Raw genomic sequence first — 25,123 nt, 5'->3', positions numbered from 1 at the left:
AATAAAACTTAAAGAAGAACCCTGAGTGGGACCCGACGTGTTGTTGATCCTACCTGCAGTAACGCTCGCTGAGGGCTGTCGCATCTTTTCTACGCCGTGAACGGGAAGACTACTGCTACAACCCTACCAAGGAGTCATTCGACGCACTGTGAAGTGCCCCGACCGTCGGACACCCTGCCCTCTTTACTAGCCAGGTCAGCGTCTCCTTGGCAAGCTGATATCTTACTGCTAACTAACTAGCAAGAAAGCTAGCTAGCTGTCATTTTGGTTCTGGAGGGAGAGAGAAGGGGGGGACAAATGAACTGATGGATTTCTAGAGCTCGGTGAAGGAAACATTGGCAGTTAGCTAGGTTGTAATTTCATCGAGGGATAGGATAGGTATCATTAGCTAACTATGTGTCGTGTTGTCATTTGCAAGTGCTGCTAGCTAGTTGGCCGGGACGTCACCGGTCCAGACTTTCTGTAATTTACAGTGAGACTGTTTAGACAGACAGGTTTCAGAGGCAGTGTCGCAGCACATTCGTATTGCATATGTTTGCTATCCATTCCCATTGATCTCCCCTTTGTCTTTTGATATTCATTGATGTCAGTATTAAACTGTTACTTTGCAATACTTTTATGATGGTGCTACAAGTGGAAACTAGTTAAACTTGGAATGACCTGGGGGTCTGACTGACTGCATCATTGATACATTTGTTGCTTTGCTATAAACAAACAACAAGGTCTGCAACATTGGCCAAACATTGGTTTGGTCGGTGGGATCACAAGAAAAGGGTCTGACCAAGTTTAGGCACCACTGTTGTAGAGGAATTTCTGTGGTTACTGTGTGCAGATTGTGACTCTCCGATGATTTGGAATTCTCAGTGGCTAAGATTTGTTTGGGAAGCCTCATGTTTAGTGGATTGTGAGGGCAGGACCTGCCATATCCCACCCCATTGTGTCATTAGGGGTGTGGTTGAACAGTGTTTTATAACTCAGAACTGGGTGAACAGGAGCCTGAGTGTGGGTGTCAATAGATAGCCTGGCTTGACTCTATGGTCCATTTTTATTCTCTTTCACTCTCAACTCTTTTTCTAGCTATCCCACCCACCACATCCTGCCTCACTTTCACTCAAGTGAGAACTTGTATGAGATTAAATGAGTTCAGTAAAACAGTTAAAGAAGCAACTGGTGAGAGACAACTACTAGAGCCAACTGAACTCCAAGTCCCATTTCAGCACCTAGCCTTCATGTGAGCCAACCTTTCATCACATGACCTGTTCTCTCCTCTTCCACCCATCAGTGTGCAGCTCCATTGTGGAGCCCCAGCAAGTGGTGGGGGAGGCTGAGGCAGCCTGAAGCAGAGGGCACTGTGCTAGCAGGGCCATGAGCACCACTGGGTACCAGCAGCAGCAGGGGGGTGTTCGGACACGCCGGGGCCCAGTCAAGGAGAGGGATCCTGGGCAGGGTGTCGGCATGGAGGCGGCCTGCTGGCTGGCCCCTGGAGCCCTGCGCAGGCTGATTGAGCTGCCTACTCCCCCACTCGACCGCCAACAGCTGAAGAGACTGGAGGAACACAGGTACTATCATTTGTAAAACCTAAGATCAATCATATCCTTATTTAGCTTTGACGTGATGATCACAGAGTATGTGTTTTGTACTTAGTGTTACATCAAACACTTTGGGATGAAAATGTGTTAAATCTGGTTAATCGTTCTGGGGTCCTGGTTCCCCCTCTCCAGGTACAGCAGTGCAGGTCACTCCCTGCTGGAGCCTCTGATGCAGTGCTACTGGGAGTGGCTGGTGGGCCATGTGCCCACCTGGATTGCCCCCAACCTCATCACCATCGTGGGCCTAGCCACCAACGTATTCACCACCCTGGTGCTGGTCTACTACTGCCCCACTGCCACTGAACAGGTAACAATGGCAACAATATAGCACCTATTCAGGTAGGGTGTAAGTCAGCATTTCCCCAACTCAATCCTCGGGACCCCAAGGGGCGCACGTTCTACTGTCCTGCCCCACAGCCGCTGAATAGGCTAGTTATACACTGCCTGGCTTAGTGCCATTGGACAGGTATGGTTGAAAGGCTCAAGTAAAGTGCTACCGTATTGTAGTCTGCCCGACAGGCAAATTAAGTAAAGTTTTCATCGCAGACTGTCAGATGATTGAACACTGAAGCTACTGTGTGGCTCAGTTGGTAGAGCATGGTGTTTGCAACGCCAGGGTTGTGGGTTCGATTCCCACGGGGGACCAGTACGAAAAAAAAAAAAAAAAATGTATCAAATGTATGCATTCACTACTGTAAGTCGCTCTGGATAAGAGCGTCTGCTAAATGACTAAAATGTAAAATGTAAATGTTAGAAAACACTTTTTAGGTTGATCTTTAAAGCTACAAACAAACATTCAATACAACATTACCAGAGGTTCATACTTCGTATAGCATTTGCATAGTTTTTTTTACTCTAGCAAGCATTCCCCCTCCCGTCAGTTATTTTGTCTCAAGGTTCTATGAATCTGTTTTCTGTCAGCAATGGTTTTTATGGTAAGTTTGTCTGGCTTTTTGTTTGTTTACCATCTCTGTGCTGTTGAGAGTTTGGCATAGCTCAGGCTTTCTGTTCTGGATGAACATCCTGTGCCCATAGCTCTCAGGTTACAGCTAGTCTGCACCTGATACCCCGACCCCCTTCCCTGGCCAACACACCACAGCACTGCAGAGATGAGTGCACACTAAGGACCGGGAATAGAGAGGAGACAGCAAAACATACAAACTGTTAAGCTTAGTCGTTTCCCTCCAAAACTCAAAACCTAGGATAACTTTGTCTTTCCACAAGGGAATTTAATTTGTCATATCAGACTTTAATGTACATAAAATTAGATTATGTTCAAACTAAGAGGCATACAAAACAGCCTAATGCAATATAATGCATTTTGTTTGTCTATATATGCGGTAAAGGAGTCAATGGAACGCGGACGTTCTATTGACCAGATTGTCGTACATTCAACAAATATGATCTAACAAAGTGGATATTCTTCCAATCCGTCATGATTAATGTATTGTAACAGGCCCACAATGTGGTTACTTAACTCCGATTTTGATGTTTTCACTGCATAACATGTAGAAGTTGTCCCTTTTCAGGTTTAGAAGTGACTGCTAACTCATGTTCGTATAAGCTGGTTAGCATAGCTAGCATACAGAAATCGGTGGTGATAGTCCAATAATTGTTTAATTAATGCAGTTGATTTAATGACCATGACATGAACATCTGTTGGGGTTGACATCCATACGGGCATTATACTCTGATTTTTACCTCAACATACTGTGAAATGCACATATAAACAATAGCCTGAATGTAGGGTAATGTTGCTGGGGGGCAATGAGGAGATTCGGGATCTTTCCCCCACGGCCCTTTCACCCATGCGTTTCCATCGCAATTCCATTGTTTTGGTCGAGTTGAATTGACCTCTTTACCGCACTCTGTTTTTCGGTTCCTGTTCGGAACCCGCTTTTTTTTTCAGATTCCGGATGAAACTCCTTCCTTATTCCAAAGCTTAGAGGAAGCTGCCATTCCATGCCAGTCCCAGAACTCTTTTTGTGAAACACCGCATGAGACCTTATCTGACGATGAGCTTTCCTTTGCGCCAAAATTGCCTTTCTGGACTGTTTCTGTCTATCCGTCACAATGTAAGAATCAGCAAGGTTTTCTTTTCTTTTTTTTTTCTTCTTCATATGTTTTCTTTTAAAATTGATTTATTTTTACATACAAATCATTAAAATCCAGACAGAAAATATTTACACAAGAAGCAACCTATTATCACACAGTCAAACTCTCATTTCATTTAGTAAGTTCACCATTCTGCCGTTCTCACTGTTAAACAATATTTGATACATTATGAATATGGTATTCAGGTGAGGTTATCTATGAGATTATCGGTTTACTGTTGTGCGCATTCAGTTTGCCTACAAAATAGCTTTACACACATACCTCAATGGAATATTAAACTTTGTGTATAGACCACCATGTGCGTTTTGTTCAGCTCTGGCTGTTTTCCTACAAGTCCACAACACCGGTGTATGAGGGTAATTCCATGGTAACAGAATGATGCTGAGACTCATCTGTTTCACTTTAAAATGGAAGCTAAACAAAAACAAATGATTGCAAAGTTAAACAAACCATGCAACTCTATGCACAAGGACTACTAGTAAACAATTTCCACTGAACATTTTACAAAAACGCATTTACTTGAAGAATAGTGCAGATGCAAAGTTTGGTAAAAGAATGACGGCGCAAATATATCACATTAATTCTGTTACTGTGGAAATGCACATGAGCCAAGTGTATGAGGCTCACAAAAACAGACTTAGTCACTGTAAACATTAACTTATACAGTTGAAGTTGGAAGTTTACATACGCCTTAGCCAAATACATTTAAACTCAGTTTTTCACAATTCCTGACATTTTAATCCAAATAAAAATTCCCTGTTTTACGTCAGTTAGGACCACCACTTTATTTTAAGAGTGTGAAATGTCAGAATAATAGTAGAGAATGATTTATTTCAGCTTGTATTTCTTTCATCACATTCCCAGTGGGTCAGAAGTTTACATGCACCCAATTAGTATTAGGTCGCATTGCCTTTAAAATGTTTAACTTGGGTAAAACATTTCAGGTAGCCTTCCACAAGCTTCCCACAGTAAGTTGGGTGAATGTTGGCCCTTCCTCCTGACAGAGCTGGTGTAACTGAGTCAGGTTTGTAGGCCTCCTTGCTCGCACATTCTTTTTCAGTTCTGCCCAGAAATGTTCTATATGATTGAGGTCAGGGCTTTGTGATGGCCACTCCAATACCTTGACTTTGTTGTCCTTAAGCCATTTTGCCACAAGTTTGGAAGTATGCTTGGGGTCATTGTCCATTTGGAAGACCCATTTTCGACCAAACTTTAACTTCCTGACTGATGTCTTGAGATGTTGCTTCAATATATCCACATAATTTTCCTCCCCCATGATCCCATCTATTTTGTGAAGTGCACCAGTCCCTCTGGCAGCAAAGCACCCCCACAACATGATGCTGCCACCCCCGTGCTTCACGGTTGGGATGGTGTTCTTCGGCTTGCAAACATAACGATGGTCATTATGGCCAAACAGTTCTATTTTTGTTTCATCAGACCAGAGGACATTTCTCCAAAAAGTATGATCTTTGTCCCCATGTGCAGTTGCAAACCATAGTCTGTTTTTTTTATGGCGGTTTTGGAGCAGTGGCTTCTTCCTTGCTGAGCGGCCTTTCAGGTTATGTCGATATAGGACTCGTTTTACTGTGGATATAGATACTTTTGTACCTTTTTCCTCCAGCATCTTCACAAGGTCCTTTGCTGTTGTTCTGGGATTGATTTGCACTTTTCGCACCAAAGTACGTTCATCTCTAGGAGACAGAACGCATCTCCTTTCCTGAGCGGTATGACGGCTGCGTGGTCCCATGGTGTTTATACTTGCGTACTGTTGTTCGTACAGATGAACGTGGTACCTTCAGGCGTTTGGAAATTGCTCCCAAGGATGAACCAGACTTGTGGAGGTCAACAATTGTTTTTCTGAGGTCTTGGCTGATTTCTTTTGATTTTTTCCCCCCTGATGTCAAGCAAATTGGCACTGCTTTTGAAGGTAGGCCTTGAAATACATCCACAAGTACTCCTCCAATTGACTCAAATTATGTCAATTAGCCTATCAGAAGCTTCTAAAGCCATTACATTATTTTCTAAGCTGTTTAAAGGCACAGTCAATTTAGTGTATGTAAACTTCTGACCCGCTGGAATTGTGATACAGTGAATTATAAGTGAAATAATCTGTCTGTAAACAATTGTTGTAAGAATGACTTGTCATGCACAAAGTAGATGTCCTAACCGACTTGCCAAAACTATAGTTTGTTAATAAGAAATTTGTGGAGAGGTTGAAAAACGAGTTTTAATGACTCCAACCTGAGTGTATGTAAACTTCCGACTTCAACTGTATAATCTACTTATTTGTTATAGAAGCCGGTCTAACCATGGAAGAAAACAACATGTTTATTATCCCTACAATTCCAGCTTTCCCAGAAAGCAGCTGACTGCATATTTGACCACATGAATTTATTCCACAAATAACCTTGAAAAGTAGACCAAGCATTATCCGCAAGGCAAAACATGTTCTCATTTTAGGAGTCCCTTTAATGCAGATGTTCTTTCATCCTGGCCCTGGCACCCACAGGGGGTGCAGGCTACTATTGCGGCCCAGCAGTATCACACTTGATTGAATGAATCAAGGGCTTGATGATTAGTTGAATCCGGTGTGTTAGTGCTGGGCTGGAACACACCCTGTAGGTCTCCAGGAGGCAGGTTTGAAGATCACTGCTGTGTCACCTGACTTCCACTGTGCTGCTTAACAGGTCACTGCTTCAACAGTCGGCAACTAAAAGGTGGGTTAGAGTAGTTTTAACTCGGAAGAGTTACAGGATTTGATGACAAGCGTAACTTGTTTTCCCTTTCTGTAAATAGAGCTCTGTCTCTGAAGTTATCCACCCCCTCCACTGTTTCCTTTTGTAGGACAAAGGTTGGAAAATCACTCTGCATGTATATTTGCTCACGATGTGGAGCAACAAAGGCAAAACAGAGAATATAATTTGCTGGACTGGACTCGCTAGACTAGAGAGAATTCAGTTTATCACAGAGAACAGGCTCGGTAGGGTACTAGTTCTGGAGGGAGAATCTCAGTGACTGTGTACCTATGTCACAACACCTCTTATAATGTTCATTGTTGTCAGAATGATTCAACACCTGACATAATAGGTGATACTTCTGTTAACATGTTAGAGGTGTGATAGTTAAAGAGCTAAAACATTAGTGGCAGCACTGTTTCATAGCCCAGAGAAGTTGGTATTTACTTAACATGCTGTACTAGTCAGTGTCCTGTTTTTGATGACCCAGGTCAGGAGTGTTTAAGACAACCTGCCCCGTGTGTGTGTGTGTGTGTGTTAGTGTTTTATGAGTCAACAGTGCAGCTGATACAGGGTGTTTTCCGGGCTGAGTTTGTCACCGTGACATGTTTGAACAGAAAGTACACTTGCTCTAGGGCCTCTTAGTTTCACAGCCCTGTCATCTTGCCATTAAATTCATAATCATATGTTCACTGATAACACAGAGGCAGTCAGCAGATATTTCCACCCTGCTCTACTTTTCAATATCTCCATGCCAACCCCATGGCACTGTCCTCTTTCATAACCCCCTTAATTCTCTCCCGCTCCCCAAATCCCCGTTTCTGCCCGAGGACCTGAAATAATAAAAAGCTTAATGTATGAGGCTATGAGCTGCTCTGCAATAACAGGGTGGTTATTTATATGAATGCCAAGTGGGCAAGCCTCTAAGTTGTAGGCCAGGACGTGTCATATTCCGGTTGATTTTGGTCTGTGTAAACTGCTGTCAGCTCATCATTGACCCAGTGAAAACGGGACAGGAAATAAACGCATGACACATTGATGACGCTGTGAAACTCTTTCCATGCTGGTTAACTAATGAAGGACAAAGCCCTGCTGTGTTCCAAATCTATTTAGAGGGAAACAAACCACACATCAACCTATTTTATCTCAAGTTCAAACATATCTCCTTTGTGTAGTTTACAGCTGCCAGAAGATCACGTTTTATGTCAGATGATTCTCTATTGATGATAATACCCACCGATTCTCTAAGAACACAATTCAAACATGTTTTGTGAGATTACCCTATCATAACCCCCCAAAAAATCCATTGGGAAGAAGGCATTTTAAAAATATTATTCATTAAGTATTCTTTGGTGTCTTTTTTTTCGTCAGGCACCGCTGTGGGCATACCTGCTGTGTGCGGTGGGCCTGTTTGTGTACCAATCACTGGATGCCATTGATGGGAAGCAAGCCAGACGAACTAATAGCAGCTCTCCGCTGGGTGAACTGTTTGACCACGGCTGTGACTCCCTCTCCACAGGTACAGACGCCCCTCTGTGTGTGTGTTCCATATAACTTTGTTTGCCTTATTAGGATTTAATTGACTCTGTTTCCATTTCCTCTCCCTCTCAGTGTTTGTGGTCCTGGGCACCAGTATAGCAGTGCAGCTGGGCACCAACCCTGACTGGATGTTCTTCTGCTGTTTCGCTGGCATGTTCATGTTCTACTGTGCCCACTGGCAGACATACGTCTCTGGCACCCTGCGCTTCGGCATGTGAGTGTCTGTATGGGGAGGAGGGAGAAGAGTGGCTTTAGAGAAGTAGAGTGATGCTGGTAGTAGGTGAGGGAGTGGATATGGGGAATTAAAGGAGAAGTAAGTGATGGGTTAGAATGAAAAGTGAAAGATAGGATCTACACTGCAGTTCTAGTGTAGCGAAGAGCAACAGGGGTTCTCAAAGGCATTCCCAGATTGTGGGTCAGAGTGGTCCCCTGTGGCCTCAGCTGGATAATTAGGCTACTTACTAAGCTTTTGTATAATTTCAGTCAGTAGTTTTGAAAGTAGTGCTCATGACCCAAACGTGTCCTGAAATTGTGTACTACGTCAATTGTTGCGCAACATGAGCTCATGGGCTCTCATGAAGTGATTTTCGAATACATTTGCATTGATGTCAGAGTGATTAGAGGGACAATAGAGTGCTGAGTACCAGGCAATTAGCAAGTTTGGTAGGCTACTAATGACCATCAACAGCATCAGAGCTTGGAGAAGACTAATTACCGTGACTAAATGGTCACGTGGAATTTCACTGCCTTCATGACTCGTGACCGGCGGTAATACGGTCACAGTAACAGCCCTATGTGTGTGTAAGCATCTGTATGATCAAGTATTTCTATCCTTTATTCTCAGTGGAGTGCATTTTGAAAAAATGTCTCTGTGTGTGTAGATTTGATATTACAGAGTTACAGATCTGTCTAGCGCTGTTACAGATGCTGACAGCCACTGTAGGCCCCTTCCTGTGGAACGTGACGGTAAATCTCTGACGGACAGCATCTTGGCCTGACAGATATGCAGTGAGCCTCAGCCAATTAGATCCCTGCTTCCCCACACACTGACCTCTAGCCACAAGCTAATGGGAGGGAGGAAATCTTTGCACTTGCCTGGTCTGAAAATAAACCATTTCATGAGTAGAAACGGACTAGATCCATGCTACTGAAAGAATACCAAAACATACACTAAGTGTACAAAACATTATGAACAGCTTCCTAATATTGAGTTGCACCCCCTTCACTTTTGCCTTCAGAACAGCCTCAATTCTTTGGGGCTGGACTCTACAAGGTGTCGAAAGCGTTCCACAGGGATGCTGACCCATGTTGACTCCAATGCTTCCCACAGTTGTATCAAGTTTGCTGGATGTCCTATTTTTTTTTTACCTTCATCGGGGAATCATACTATGTCCATAATGTTTTGTAAACTCAGTGCATATGTTTGCCATAAGTGCATCATGATTGACATCTCTGACTGGAAGAGCTGTGGTTAGTGTTTGGGTGAAGACACACTGTAGTGCAGGCTTGTGCCGCTGTGCTTATGGACAGAGTTGATGACTGTTCTGACTAACCTCTGCTCTCTGCCTGCTCCTCTCAGCATTGACGTGACTGAGGTGCAAATCTTCATTATAATCATATATTTGCTGGCCGCCGTGGGAGGATCCGCTTTTTGGCAGTCACTGGTAATTCTGATTGGCTCAAATTTCCACTGATTGCCTTTTGGTAACTGAAATGAATGGCATAACTAACTGAATGATGAAGCCGTAACACTGGTAATATAATGGTCGCGCTGCCCGCATCGGTATGTTCTAATTCTGTGTACAGTGTGATTCCTTACTATATTAAATGCAATTTCATTCAGTAATGAAACTGTTTTTTGAATGAAATGAACCATCTTACAAACAATGTTTAGAGTTGTGAAATGTACTAAACACTGATGGTGTTGACTGGCTGTTTGTAATAAATGATATCTTGCTCCCTCACCTCCACAGATCCCAGTCATAAACATCCAGATGAAAATAGTTCCAGCCATCTGCACTTTCTTAGGGGCTATCTTTTCCTGTACTAATTACTTCCGGGTTATATTTACCGGAGGTGTGGGCAAAAATGGATCCACAATAGCAGTAAGTCTACAATTGACCTGTAGCCTAGTCCCTGACCTTCATAAAGAACTGAATAGGCTTAAGCAAAATGGTAGTCCCCACCTTTCCCTTTGACGGTCTCTGTGTTTTCTTTTGATGTATTGCTCACATCAATCCAGTCCTTTTAACATTATTTTTTATTTATTTTTAAATTCAAAGATGGCGTAGCAGTGCAGACGTGGTTTGTCGTCCTCTCATTTACTTTTTGTATTTTTTGTCTTTTTTTGTATATATTTCCATTTATTTTCAATCTGTTTTCCATTTTTTTATTAAATATACCTTCCGGTAGCCCGCCTCACTCAATGTGATATGGATCCGCTATTTTTTTTAGCCCTTATAGTCAGAACCTCCATCAGTGGCTAGCCAGCTAATTAGCTACTAGCTATTTAGTCATTGTTAGCCACTGCTAGCGGCCTTTACCTTCTGCACAGACACCAGCTGTTTTTTTTAGCTTGGATAATACTTGCCAGCCTGCCAGTATCGGACTACAACGCCGGATTCCTGCCGTAAACCCTGGACCATTACTCCTGATCATCACAGCTAGCTAGCTGCCACCGAGTGACCCAGCCCCGAAGCTAGCCCTGAGCCAGGCCCACCTCCCGGCCTACTCTGTGATCACTCGGCTACACAGCCGATGCCTCCACCGGATCCTTGCCGTAAGCTCTGGACCTTTGCATCGGATCATCGCTGCTCGCTAGCTGCTACTGAGTGGCTTTAGTGGCTAATTCCCCTGCCCCGAAGCTAGCACCAGTTAGCCGCGAGCCAGGCGCATCTCCCGGCTAGCAAACGAAATTACTGCAACTACAATACCTCTTTCGCCATCTGGTCCGGACCCTTTGTCGACATGGCGCACTGCCGTAGCACCACGACTGGTCCGCCAACGTATCTCCATCCGCTGTGCCCTCAACCAGCCTTTGCCGGGTGTCGGAGCTGACGCTTCTGCTTACCCCGGCCTACTAACTTTAAACGCTGTGTCTCCCGCGTGCTAGCGTAGTAACGACTACCCCGCGGCTTCCCTGTTCCATCTATTGCTGTTCACTGGACCCTATGATCACTTGGCTACATAGCTGATGCCTGCTGGACTGTTCATTAATCACGGTACTCCATTTTCTTTATTTTTTGTTTATCGGTCGGCCCCAGCCTCGAACTCAGGCCCTGTGTGTAGTTAACTGACCCTCTCTGCCCATTCATCGCCATTTTACCTGTTGTCTTAGCTGATTAGCTGTTGTTGTCTTACCCGTTGTTGTCTTAGCTAGCTCTCCCAATCAACACCTGTGATTGCTTTATGCCTCGCTTTGTCTCTCTCAAATGTCAATATGCCTTGTACACTGTTGTTTAGGATAGTTATCATTGTTTTAGTTTACTGCGGTGCCCCTAGTCCCACTCAACATGCCTCAGATACCTCCTTTGTCCCGCCTCCCACACATGCGGTGACCTCACCCAGCATAACTAGCCCGTCCAGAGATGCAACCTCTTATCATCATTCCTGGGTTTACCTCCACTGTACCAGCACCCCACCGTACCCCATACCATATCTTAAATAAGCATGCCCCTTTGAAAAAATGTAGAACTAAGAACAGATATAGCCCTTGCTTCACTCCAGACCTGACTGCCCTCGACCAGCACAAAAACATCCTGTGGTGGACTGCACTAGCATCGAATAGTCCCCGCGATATGCAACTTTTCAGGGAAGTCAGGTACCAGTACACGCAGTCAGTCAGGAAAGCAAAGGCTAGCTTTTTCAAACAGAAATTTGCATCCTGTAGCTCTAACTCCAAAACGTTTTGGGACACTGTAAAGTCCATTGAGAATAAGAGCACCTCCTAGCTGCCCACTCCACTGAGGCTAGGAAACACTGTCACCACCGATAAATCCACGATAATCGAGAATTTCAATAAGCATTTCTCTACGGCTGGCCATGCTTTCCTCCTGGCTACCCCAACCCCGGCCAACAGCTCCGCACCCCCGCAGCTACTTGCCCAAGACTCCCCAGCTTCTCCTTCGCCCAAATCCAGATAGCAGATGTTCTGAAAGAGCTGCAAAACCTGGACCCGTACAAATCAGCTGGGCTAGACAATCTGGACCCTCTCTTTCTAAAATTAGTTGCAACCCCTATTACCAGTCTGTTCAACCTCTCTTTCGTATTGTCTGAGATCCCTAAAGATTGGAAAGCTGCCGCGGTCATCCCCCCTCTTCAAAGGGGGTGACACTCTAGACCCAAACTGTTATAGACCTATATCCATCCTGCCCTGCCTTTTCTAAAGTCTTTGAAAGCCAAGTTAATAAACAGATCACTGACCATTTCGAATCCCACCGTACCTTCTCCGCTGTGCAATCCGGTTTTCGAGCTGGTCACAGGTGCACCTCAGCCACACTCAAGGTACTAAACGATATCATCACTGCCATCGATAAAAGACAGTACTGTGCAGCCGTCTTCATTGACCTGGCCAAGGCTTTCGACTCTATCAATCACCGTATTCTTATCGGCAGACTCAACAGCCTTGGTTTCTCAAATGACTGTCTCGCCTGGTTCACCAACTACTTCTCAGATAGAGTTCAGTGTGTCAATCGGATGGCCTGTTTTCTGGACCTCTGGCAGTCTCTATGGGGTACCACAGGGTTCAATTCTCGAGCCGGCTCTTTTCTCTGTATATATCAACGATGTCGCTCTTGCTGCGGGTGATTCCCTGATCCACCTCTACGCAGACGACACCATTCTGTATACATCTGGCCCTTCTTTAGACACTGTGTTAACTAACCTCCAAACGAGCTTCAATGCCATACAACACTCCTTCCATGGCCTCCAACTGCTCTTAAACGGTAGTAAAACCAAATGCATGCTTTTCAAACGTTCGCTGCCCGCATCCGCCCGCCCGACTAGCATCACTACTCTGGATGGTTCTGACTTAGAATATGTGGACAACTACAAATACCTAGGTGTCTGGCTAGAATGTAAACTCTCCATCCAGACTCATATTAAACATATCCGATCCAAAATTAAATCTAGAATCGGCTTCCTATTTCGCAACAAAGCCTCCTTCTCTCACACCGCCAAACATACCCTCGTAAAACTGACTATCCTACCGATCGGCGATGTCATTTACAAAATAGCTTCCAATACTCTACTCAGCAAACTGAATGCAGTCTATCACAGTGCCATCCGTTTTGTCACCAAAGCCCCTTATACCACCCACTGCGACCTGTATGCTCTAGTTGACTGGCCCTCGCTACTTATTCATCGCCAGAGCCACTGGCTCCAGGTCATCTATAAGTCTATGCTAGGTAAAGCTCCGCCTTATCTCAGCTCCCTGGTCACGATAACTCCCATCCGTAGCACGCGCTCCAGCAGGTATATCTCACTGGTCATCCCCAAAGCCAACACCTCCTTTGGCCGCCTTTCCTTACAGTTCTCTGCTGCCATTGACTGGAACGAATTGCAAAAATCGCTGGAGACTTATTTCCCTCACTAACTTTAAACATCAGCTATCTGAGCAGCTAACCGATCGCTGCAGCTGTACATAGCCCATCTGTAAATAGCCCACCCAATCTACCTAGCTCATCCCCATATTGTTTTTGTTTACTTTTCTGCTCTTTTGCACACCAGTATTTCTACTTGCACATTACCATCTGCTCATCTATCACTCCTGTGTTAATATGCTAAATTGTAATTACTTCGCTACTATGGCCTATTTATTGCCTTATCTCCTCACGCCATTTGCACACAGTTTCTTTTTTTTCCTATTGTGTTATTGACTGTACGTTTGTTTATTCCATGTGTAACTCTGTGTTGTTGTTTGTGTCGTGCTGCTTTACTTTATCTTGGCCAGGTCGCAGTTGTAAATGAGAACTTGTTCTCAACTAGCTTACCTGGTTAAATAAAGGTGAAAAAAAAATAAACATCTACAAAAATGCCAAGGGTGAATTCTCCCAAATACAGTTGAAGTCGGAAGTTTACATACACCTTAGCCAAATACATTTAAACTCAGTTTTTCACAATTCCTGACATTTAATCCTAGTAAAAATTCCCTGTTTTAGGTCAGTTGGGATCACCACTTTATTTTAAGAATGTGAAATGTCAGAATAATAGTAGAGCGACTGATTTATTTCAGCTTTTATTTCTTTCATCACATTCCCAGTGGGCCAGAAGTTTACATACACTCAATTAGTATTTGGTACCAATGCCTTTAAATTGTTTAACTTGGGTAAAACATTTCGGGTAGCCTTCCACAGTCTTCCTACAATAAGTTGGGTGAATTTTGGCCCATTCCTCCTGACAGAGCTGGTGTAACTGAGTCAGGTTTGTAGGCCTCCTTGCTCGCACACGCTTTTTCAGTTCTGCCCAGAGATGTTCTATAGGATTGAGGTCAGGGCTTTGTGATGGCCACTCCAATACCTTGACTTTGACGTCCTTAAGCCATTTTGCCACAAGTTTGGAAGTATGTTTGGGGTCATTGTCTATTTGGAAGACCCATTTGCGACCAAGCTTTAACTTTCTGACTGATGTCTTGAGATGTTGCTTCAATATATCCACATAATTGCCCTTCCTCATGATGCCATCTATTTTGTGAAGTGCACCAGTCCCTCTTGCAGTAAAGCATTCCCACAACATGATACTGCCACCCCCGTGCTTCACGGTTGGGATGGTGTTCTTGCAAGCCTCCCCCTTTTTCCTCCAAACATAACGACGGTCATTATGGCCAAACAGTTCTATTTTTGTTTCATCAGACCAGAGGACATTTCTCCAAAAAGTATGATCTTTGTCCCTATGTGCAGTTGCAAACCGTAGTCTGGCTTTTTTATGGCGGTTTTGGAGCAGTGGCTTCCTCCCTCCTGAGCGGCCTTTCAGGTTTGTCGATATAGGACTTGTTTTATTGTGGATATAGATACTTTTGTACCTGTTTTCTCCAGCATCTTCACAAGGTTCTTTTGCTGTTCTGGGATTGATTTGCATTTTTTGCACCAAAGTACGTTCATCTCTAGGAGACAGAACGCGTCTCCTTTCTGAGCGGTATGACGGCTGCGTGGTCCCATGGTGTTTATACTTGTGTACTATTGTTTGTACAGATGAACATGGTACATTAAGGCGTTTGGAAATTGCTCCCAAGGATGAACCAGACTTGTGGAGGTCTTGGCTGATTTATTTTGATTTTCACATGATGTCAAGCAAAGTGGCACTGAGTTTGAAGGTAGGCCTTGAAATACATCCACAGGTACACCTCCAATTGACTCAAATGATGTCAATTAGCCTATCAGAATCTTCTAAAGCCATGACATTTTCTGTAATTTTCCAAGCTGTTTAAAGGCACAGTCAACTTAGTGTATTTAAACTTCTGACCCACTGGAATTATGATACAGTGAATTATAAGTGAAATACTCATTTTTTTAACAATTGTTGGAAAAAATGCTTGTCATGCACAAAGTAGATGTCCTAACCGACTTGCCAAAACTATAGTTTGTTAACAAGAAATTTGTGGACTGGTTGAAAAACGAGTTTTAATGACTCCAACCTAAGTGTATGTAAACCTCCGACTTCAACTGTAAATGTTTACCAACTTTGACACAATGTAGTTTACAGTTACTATGAAGGATATGACAATATACTTTTTAGGTGATGATGCTGGCTTGATGACTATGTGCTTGTTTGTCTGTTTCATCCATTTGCCTGAGCTGTCTATTAGCTTCGGAGGAAATTAAGGATGTGTATTAAAACTGTTGGACCTGATCTCAGTTCAGTTGGCCGAGCGATATGAGTGTTTATCACTTGACAATATTTATTTTAGGCAGGGCCACCCATGTTTTCCTTCGGGGGACTTACTGTATATTATGACTTAACACCTAGTTGTGTCCACCAGCATTCCTTACTGTGTGTTTTGTTTCACCAAGCTGCACTCACATATCATCTAGGTCTATTAATAATGTCCACTGATTTGGACTCTTCTCTCTCCTCTCCAGGGAACCAGTGTCCTATCTCCTGTGTTACATATAGGCTCAGTAATAATACTGGCCATGATGATCTATAAGAAGTCCGCTATCCAGCTCTTTGAGAAGCACCCCTGTGTTTATATCCTGGCCTTTGGCTTCGTGTCGGCCAAGATCACCAACAAATTAGTTGTAAGTGTGGTGTGCTGCTTATTGGTGGAATGCAATTCCTGCCCACCCTGAACATTGTACTGTTGATGTAAATGTACTTGATGCAAGAATGTGTATGATGTAAATGAATGTCATCCATGTTAATGTGCTTGCTGATTAAACCACGACTCTTGCCTGTGTCTTGTTTGTTTCAGGTAGCACATATGACAAAGAGTGAGATGCATCTACATGATATAGCATTCCTGGGGCCAGGCCTGCTGTTCCTGGACCAGTATTTCAACAGTTTTATTGATGAATACTTGGTGCTGTGGATTGCACTGGTGAGTACACACACACTTCCATGGTATAGAGGTCCATAGTACCTGAGCAAGGCCAGGGTGGTCATTCCACCTCAAAGTAAGAGGACATGCAATCTACAGCATGTGTTCACATGAGAACATTTCTTTGAAATGAACCATCAGTCATTTCACATGCAACACTGACTTGCTGTGCGTTTTTCAGAGGCACATGTTTTCAGTCGAATGCCACGTTTATTTGTAACTAATAGCAAAACCCATTGATACTTCGGCATCATCCATCCATCTACTCACAGGGTCCATTATCTACAGTTATGGCTATCTTGTTTTCTGACTTAATTTTCTCTTCCGCTTTCTGTCTGCAGATCCTGTCTTTCGTTGACTTGGTGCGTTACTGTGTCAGTGTTTGCAACCAGATTGCCTCCCATCTTCACATCTTTGTCTTCAGAATCAAGCCATTGACCCCCTCCACCCTTCAGTGAGGACACGGAAGCCATTACACTCTTTCTCCCCCCCACCTCTTTCTTCATGTTAGATTGCTAGTCGTCACTATCTTTCTTTACCCTTTTTAAATGTGTTGGGGTGGATCTATTACCGGTAGAGGTTCAGAGTGAATGAGGGGATAGATGAAATATGAGGTGACAAGTTATTTCCCATCGCTGCTTTGTGCAATTTGTGTTGATTTCATCTTGTTACAGTAGTCAGATTCCTAGACAAAAATAATGATTTGTCCCTTTTTTCTGCAGTGAATGGTCACATAGGAAATGTACTGAGTGCTCTCCTCTGTGCCAGAGAGGGTAAATTCGTGCAAGACTGCAATGGGTTTGAATAGGTGCTACCTTATTCATTTAATAATTGTGTTATTGTACTTTAAAACAAACATTTCGTGTTGATGGTGTGTTTGTTCTCTACAAGAAAATGTAGAGCATAGGAAGTGATTTACACAGGATGTCTGTCTGCTTTCAGTTTTGTTTCGGAGGAGTGTTGTCTTTATTATATATAGAGGGATCGTTTTGTAATATTTGCATAACTTCACTTTTCAGTTTCATAAATATCTAACTATTAGTGTTGATATTTGTGCTGTTTTCTATTTCAAAATGTCTCACCTGGCATATCTATCAATCTTGCATAAGTGGTATTATTAACCCTGCAATAATTATGATTGCATTTAAATTATGATTTCTTTAAAACATTACATATGTAAACATGTTATTTTAGGGCGCCCCTGATCAATGGCTTACAACAAATTATTGTAAATACACAATAGTATTGCACCTTTTGAAAAGATGGGTGTCTTGAGCCTTGTTTCCCTCAAATGGCTCAAGCATTTCTCTAAAGCTACAAACATTACACAACACTTATAGCACCACATGCAGGGTTGCTAGTGGTTGTCTTGGAAATACTATTCTGTATATTCTGTCTAATACTGCTTTTAAAAAAGGAAAATAGTTTAATGTTTAACAAATAATGTAAAAAAATTTGCAGCAGTTTTCTTGCTTTAGAATTTTGTACCCGTTTGTAATTTTCTTGGCCTGTTACATTTCTGCCCTCTCAGATACTGAAGCATTGCATTTTGAGTTTGAGTTTGAGTTTTTTACAAACACAGTGCACATTAATCAACGTTTCCGTAAAAGTGCCGGTTTTAGCCAGCCGGCTAATTTTCAACCGCAGTCCCTGGGCAGGTTATTAAAAACAATTACAATAATTTTGCTCAAGGAAAACTAAAATGCCAAGTGTTGATGGCCCTTAATGAAGAAAAGTATTGTGATATTCTCCCAAAAAAGTAGTCATTCTTATCATTTGAAGCTAAATATGTTGTCTGCGTTGTTTTTCTGCTAGCGTTTGTTCAATGGTGTGCCTAATACCACAGCTAAATGACAATTAGTAGCTTTAGTCCTACAGCCTGTTTCTAAATGTTTTTTTTTTTATTAGTCTACTTATAAAATACATTTTAATTATTTAATTAGGCAAGTCAGTTAAGAACAAATTCTTATTTACAATGACAGCCTAGGAACAGTGGGTTAACTGCCTTGTTCAGGGGCAGAACGACAGATTTTTACCTTGTCAGCTTGGGGATCTAGCAACCTTTCGGTTACTGGCCCAACGCTCTAACTAGGCTACCTGCCACCCCAACACAATGTGTTGAAAGGTGATTTTGAATGATAATGTGGGGCTATCCAAAGCTTGTTTATATCTACAATCTAAGGACATGTTTACTTAAAAAAATTAATTTATTTTAAAATGACCTTCTAACACAATAACTTTACACAAATAACTTTCTTTATGTAGCACGTTCTGCACTGTGCCAGGTCCACATACAGCAATTAAGTGTTTTGGAAGATTTGGGGAGCTTTCGTGTGAAACAAAAAAAAAATATTCTGACTGTGCCCTAATCATATTTGTCTGTACCATGTTTTTGCATCTACATACCTGCAGTCTGCTTATAATTCAGTCATCAGAATCAATAGAAACTGACTTTTATTTCTGTGTGTAATGTTGTTGGTATGTAAGTTACTGAGCTCATACAACAATGTGTGTGTGTGTATAGTTGCTGATGTCAGATCAGTGCTCTCATTGTACTAGTCATTCTCAGATAAGTAAAAGGATGCCTTAAACAGTTTGTTTAATTTTCTGTTGTATGATAGTCAAGCCTCTTAACATGCCCCTAATTTGTTTCCTCTGTGTGTTTGTACTGTGTTTTTGCTCGTTACTGTTTTATTTTGGCCAGACTGTCAAGCTCAGGTATATTAGTTTTCAGACAAGTATGTTCATAGGCTGTGACAAAAGAACAAGATCACTCTACAATCTCTCCCTCACTAATGCAAATAAAATGTAATATTCACACATGTAAGTTGCTACCTAGTGTCATTTGTGATAAATGTTTATATACTTACAATAACAGATGGTCTTAATTCCTGACAACATTTTAGCAACTAAAGTCACATTTAATTTCTCCATCCCCGTCTCAATCAGGGTTTAATTAACATAGAATGAAGCAGTTGATAACAGAAATGCAATGCTACATGTACACACCATACTTCCATTAAAAAAAGTAAGATTTCAAAACTCCCATCTCCCTGGAACCATTACTGGTATTTGCAGATTAAAGAATCAAGGTTGATATGGTTCCTGAGATGTTTAACACGTCTCTGGCCATTGTAAAGGTCTATCTGGAACACAGTCATAAACTAAAGCAGTACAGACAACCCAGCTCAGTGATATGTACACACAAAAAGCCTTTGGATGGAGTTGATTCTTCTTGGCTCCCTTCATTCTAAATAATTTACATCAGCATCGTCTGCAGAGACTTGCGCACTGTAGCCATCTCTTGCTGTTGCTGTTAATAAAAAAAAAACATGTATTGTTTGTTGAAATCTGACCTAAATGATTTATGATGAATAGTGTCATTTTCTAAATACTATGCTCATGGTCCACGCTCATGGTGCTCATGCTCGTAGTACACTCACATTTTCAAAATGGCACATCAATTTGTATCATTAGCAATGTTTCAGCTAAGCTACGGGTGACATAAGGCATGTAAACAATGTGTTTAGTAAGTTGATCTGTCATTTTACTTACTGTGTCCATGAGGATCTTTTTCTGAAACAGTGCCATTTCCTGGCGCAGCTCGCCCTGTACAGCACCCTGCTGGCTGACATGGGTCTTCTCCATTGTATCAAGGCTCTTCCAGCACGACGAAACAAGGTGGCGTGAGAAAACCAGCTGGGACATAGATTTAAAATCACAAAGTCTACTATGAGAGAATATACCTGGATGTACTGCTCTAGCAGCTGCTTGAGAGTCTTCAGTCTCTGGCTTTGGGAGGCCCTCATGTGCTGAAACATTTTCTGCTGGTGCTGGAACATGCTCTATGGCCGGGAACACACACACCTACACTTAGATGCCTTAGTTACGCCAGTGTAACTCTGTATTAGGTAGAGAATAGAAATTGGTTGAAGATTTTTCAGAGGCCTGACAGAGCAATACCAGTAGTTTCTCCTCGTTATCCTTGGACTTCTGCACATCTGTGTCCCACTGGTTGAAGACTGCATTGAACTGGGTGCAGTAGTCTTCTGTCACTTTACTCCTGCAGAATTGATATCATATAAATCAGGTTACACACACACACTTGCACCCTTCTTTCACTCTACACGTCTAATCACCTGTCTCTTTGTTGGACCCTCCATAACTGCTCAATCTTCTGATGGCTGGTCTTCACAGAGGACTTGGTGAATGTTTCCAAGCGTTTGCGTTTTGCCAGGAAGGCTTTGTTGATGTCCGCTAGCAGCAAGAAGAAAAAGAGGCTCATAGATGCAAAGCAAAATTCAGTGATGAGAAACAATCCCTGTACCAATCAGTGTGCAAGGCCAGAGTATGGAATATAAGGATAGAGAGATTAGAGAAGAGTCATGAAAATCGGATTATCCTTAATACCTCCAAATCTGTCCAACATGGTCATCATATCCCCTCTGTGGATGAAGACATAATATATTAATTGAATGACAACAATATGAACCATAACTTAAATCACACAGGATAATACTGTATGTTCTACACCTCAGTCAAATTAATTTAATTTTGTCAGTGGTGAAAAAAGTACCCAATTGTCACACTTGAGTAAAAGTAAATATACATCACCTTCATAGAAAATGACTCAGGTAAAAGTGAAAGTCACCCAGTAAAATACTACTTGAGTAAAAGTATTTGGTTTTAACTATACTTAAGTATCAAAAGTAAATGTAATTGCAAAAATATACTTAAGTATCAAAAATAAAAGTATAAATCATTAAAAAAATCCTTATTAAGGGATAGAGCAACATTTACCGGGAGGGAGGGGCAATCCAAAATAGGGGAGGGTTGACAAACTTTTTGTGATTTGGGGAGGGTTGTGTTTTTTTTCCTTCCTATAAACAATGGCTTGACGTAATTTTGATATTACCCTAATAAAGTTTAGAAACATTTGTGGAGGTTTGGTATGGTGTGGCTATTATTAAGCTGTAGCTACTGCAGGCCAATGATATGAAGGCAGTGCGCCCCGGCGCTCCAACTGACTCTGACAGTTGAACTTGAGGTGAGGAAGAATGTTTCAGGCCTACCAGTTACTCCTATAATCTAACAATATAATTATTATCTTTATACAAAATATTCTGATCGAACATTAACAAATTACCCTCCTTCTGTACGTCTATATCTGTATAGCAGACAAAGTAGCCATCTGACATAAAGAAATGCATGCCAGTGTCGTACATTGCCACCGGCATATCTCTATCTCTCTGGGGTTAGGCCTAAGCGTCTCTTCCTTTATATAAATATATATAGTGAATTCGGAAAGTATTCAGACCCCTCGACTTTTTCCACATTTTGTTACATTGCAGCCTTATTCTAAAATTGATTAAATATTTTTTCCCCCCTCATCAATCTACACACAATACCCCATAATGACAAAGTGAAAACAGGTTTTTAGAAATTTTGGCAAATGTATTACCAATAAAAACAGAAATATTTATTTACATAATTATTCAGACCCTTTGCTATGAGACTCGAAATTGAGCTCAGGTACATCCTGTTTCCATTGAACATCCTTGAGATGTTTCCACAACTTGATTGGAGTCCACCTGTGGTAAATTCAATTGATTGGACATGATTTGGAAAGGAACACACCTGTCTATATAAGGTTCCACAGTTGACAGTGCATGTCAAAGCAAAAACCTAGCCATGAGGTCGAAGGAATTGTCAGTACTGCTCCGAGACAGGATTGTGTCGAGGCACAGATCTGAGGAAGTGTATCAAAACATTTCTGAACCATTGAAGGTCCCCAAGAACACAGTGGCCTCCATCATTCTTAAATGGAAGAAGTTTGGACCCACCAAGACTCTTCTTAGAGCTGGCCGCCCGGCCAAACTGAGCAATCGGGGGAGAAGGGCCGTGGTCTGGGAGGTGACCACGATCCCAATGGTCACTCTGACAGAGATCCAAAGTTCCTCTGTGGAGTTGGGAGAACCTTCCAGAAGGATAACCATCTCTGCAGCACTCCACCAATCAGGCCTTTATGGTAGAGTGGCCAGACGGAAGCCACTCCTCAGTAAAAGGCACATGTAAAAGACGGCCTGCTTGGAGTTTGTCAAAAGGCACCTAAAGGACTCTCAGACCATGAGAAACAAGAATGTCTGGTCTGATGAAACCAAGATTGAACTCTTTGGCCTGAATGCCAAGCGTCACATCTGGAGGAAACCTGACACCATCTCTACGGTGAAACATGGTGGCAGCATCATGCTGTGAGGATGTTTTTCAGCGGCAGGGACTGGGAGACTAGTCAGGATCGAAGGAAAGATGAACGGAGCAAAGTACAGAGAGAGCCTTGATGAAAACCTGCTTCAGAGCGCTCAGGACCTCAGACTGGGGCGAATGACCCTAAGCACACAGCCAAGACAACGCAGGAGTGGCTTCGGGACAAGTCTCTGAATGTCTTTGAGTGGCCCAGTTAGGGCCCGGACTTGAGCCCGATCAAACATCTCTGGAGAGATCTGTAATGTCTGTATCTATGTATTTGTAAATGTTTTTTGGTAAAAAACAGGGACCACAATCTAAATAAGTCCCTGACTTTATTGTGCAATATCGGTCACTTAAATAAATCTTTGGGTATATATGCATTTTTTTAACTGACAAATACAATCAATCAATCCAAACTGTGCGGCAGCCATAGTCTATTTATTGTGGTGTTGAAAACGCAAACCATGAAATTGAAGTGTCAGAAGTTGGTATGCTTGTTTATTGGTTGTGTGGTGCATTGGCACAGAAACCTGTTGGTGGCAAATTGGTTGCATATATTTTATATAATTATGAATGGCTTTAAAATGTTGAACATCTGAGTTCCCCCTAAATCAAATCACATTCTATTGGTCACATACACGTGTTTAGCAGATGTTATTGCGGGTGTAGCGAAATGCTTGTAATTCCCAAGAGCTAGAATAAAGGCAGCCCTCTCTGTCGGCGCCATTATTAAGGTAGGTGCACACAGGGTAAGCCCTAGCTGATCATTGTCTGCAGCCAGTTCTGATTGTAGTGTAATGAAACAAGCAGGGAGAGTGAGCTCATCTGTGGTGGTTGGTGAACCCTCAACCTTCTGACCCGAAGCCCTGCGTGACATCAACTGTGCTACAAAAATCTGTTGAAGTGGCAAAGTCGATATTCACATTTATAACCACAGTCATTGTTTGTTTGTGCTAATAAACATTATTTTGAGTTAATTCTGAGGAGGGATGCTGTTCAATTTATTTTACAGTACAAGGGGAGGGTCATGTGAAAATATTTTGAACTTTAGGGGGGGTGCATTTTTTTATGACACCTTGAGTTGGACCAGCCCCTCCTCAATTTTGATCTGTCCCTAAGCAAACAACATGGCACAATTTTCGTTTTTTAAATGTATTTATTGACAGCCAGGGGCACACTCCAACACTCAGACATAATTTGCAAACAAAGCATTTGTGTTTAGTATGTCCACCAGATCAGAGGACGTAGGGGTGACCAGGGATGTTCTCTTGATAAGTGTGTAAATTGGACCATTTTCCTGTCCTGCTAAGCATCCAAAATGTAACGAGTACTTTTGGGTGTCAGGGAAAATGGATGAAGTAAAAAGTACATTATTTTATTTTGGAATGTAATGAAGTAAAAGTTGTCAAAAATATAAATAGTAAAGTAAAGTACAGATACCCCCGAAAACTACTTAAGTACTTTACACCACTGCACTTTGTGACAAATGCTTGGCTTACCCTTTGGTGATGTCAATGTCATCATCTGCCTCTGAGAGACGTTTCCTTCCTCTCAATGTCTCAGCCTCAACTACTGTAACAAAAAAGAAAGTAGACTATTAGATAGTATGTCATGAAGAAAAAAACACATGATTTATAGGCTACCAGCTTTCAGGAATAACGTTTACTACCTTGAAGGTTTTCTTTGTTGAAACTCCCATTGAAGTCCTCCATATGGGGTTTGCCTGAGGTGGTTTTAGTGCCTTTTGCTTTGCCTTTCAAAGCACATCCCTTGTGAGTTGCCATCTTTTGCTGGTTGACAATAAAAAAGATAAATGTGCTACAGAACTGGTTCAACTGACAGCTTTTGCCTATTGCTAACGTTATGCTAACCTCGAACAAAGCTAGCTAGCTACGTTAACTAGCTTGTGTGAAAGCAACCTGACCTATTTTGGCCTAAACAAAACAGGCTATCAAAGTAAAAATCCTTATTTTGCTAAAGACTTTTGTTTTAAACTTGTTGAAATATATGGTAATATAAAAGCGAGCTAGCTTCACTGCCCTACCATTTTTTTGGTTAAAAGTAATATACTAGGTTCGAGAGCTTGCGCTAAAGCGAACAAAAACACCTGCGCGTGAGAAACCTTGACCCGCCAACTGAGCGCGGGAACAAATTACGTTACTTTGGTGCATATAGGATACAGTGTTTTTCTTGGTAGAAACATTGTTACAATTTGAGACTGCGCTCTAGTGTTACTTTGTGTAAAGTGTTGATATCTTGTTTTAATGTCTATGGATGATATTTATACTGTTTGTGACTTTTAGTTGATTCAATGGTCCATACTAAATTGTCCACTAAATTTCACAGGGTAATGCTATTACCGGTAT

The 25,123-nt window shown here is 42.1% G+C and overlaps 2 protein-coding genes across 5 annotated transcripts; one reads left to right on the top strand and one right to left on the bottom strand.

The window, feature by feature from the left end:
* LOC106583483 (choline/ethanolaminephosphotransferase 1) lies at window positions 1-19,338 on the top strand. Of its 3 annotated transcripts, none has more exons than XM_045705150.2 (10): window positions 1-194; window positions 1,283-1,559; window positions 1,728-1,896; window positions 7,811-7,958; window positions 8,051-8,192; window positions 8,860-8,944; window positions 9,952-10,083; window positions 16,054-16,212; window positions 16,386-16,511; window positions 16,853-19,338. In XM_045705150.2, the coding sequence occupies exons 2-10, from the start codon at window positions 1,366-1,368 to the stop codon at window positions 16,967-16,969; spliced, it is 1,272 nt and encodes a 423-aa protein (XP_045561106.1). In that variant the 5' UTR covers window positions 1-194; window positions 1,283-1,365; the 3' UTR covers window positions 16,970-19,338. The 3 variants fall into 3 exon arrangements, with proteins under 3 accessions (XP_045561106.1, XP_014023189.1, XP_014023190.1); XM_014167714.3 differs by lacking the exon at window positions 8,860-8,944 and adding an exon at window positions 9,558-9,642 and having other exon boundaries at window positions 1,722-1,896; XM_014167715.3 differs by having other exon boundaries at window positions 1,722-1,896.
* Window positions 19,339-19,541: 203 nt separating this feature from the next.
* On the bottom strand, window positions 19,542-24,868 carry LOC106583485 (synaptonemal complex protein 3). Of its 2 annotated transcripts, none has more exons than XM_014167717.3 (8): window positions 24,427-24,868; window positions 24,257-24,326; window positions 20,922-20,956; window positions 20,651-20,768; window positions 20,475-20,574; window positions 20,258-20,356; window positions 20,067-20,171; window positions 19,542-19,824 (listed from the first exon to the last, which is right to left on the bottom strand). In XM_014167717.3, the coding sequence occupies exons 1-8, from the start codon at window positions 24,539-24,541 to the stop codon at window positions 19,771-19,773; spliced, it is 696 nt and encodes a 231-aa protein (XP_014023192.1). In that variant the 5' UTR covers window positions 24,542-24,868; the 3' UTR covers window positions 19,542-19,770. The 2 variants fall into 2 exon arrangements, with proteins under 2 accessions (XP_014023192.1, XP_014023191.1); XM_014167716.3 differs by having other exon boundaries at window positions 19,543-19,824; window positions 24,257-24,329; window positions 24,427-24,867.
* Between the last annotated feature and the right edge of the window lie 255 nt (window positions 24,869-25,123).

The sequence above is a fragment of the Salmo salar genome, chromosome 22 (assembly GCF_965601325.2).
Source record: "Salmo salar chromosome 22, fSalSal1, whole genome shotgun sequence".
NCBI classification, from domain to species: Eukaryota; Metazoa; Chordata; class Actinopteri; order Salmoniformes; family Salmonidae; genus Salmo; species Salmo salar.
This window is presented reverse-complemented; position numbering and strand designations above follow the sequence as displayed.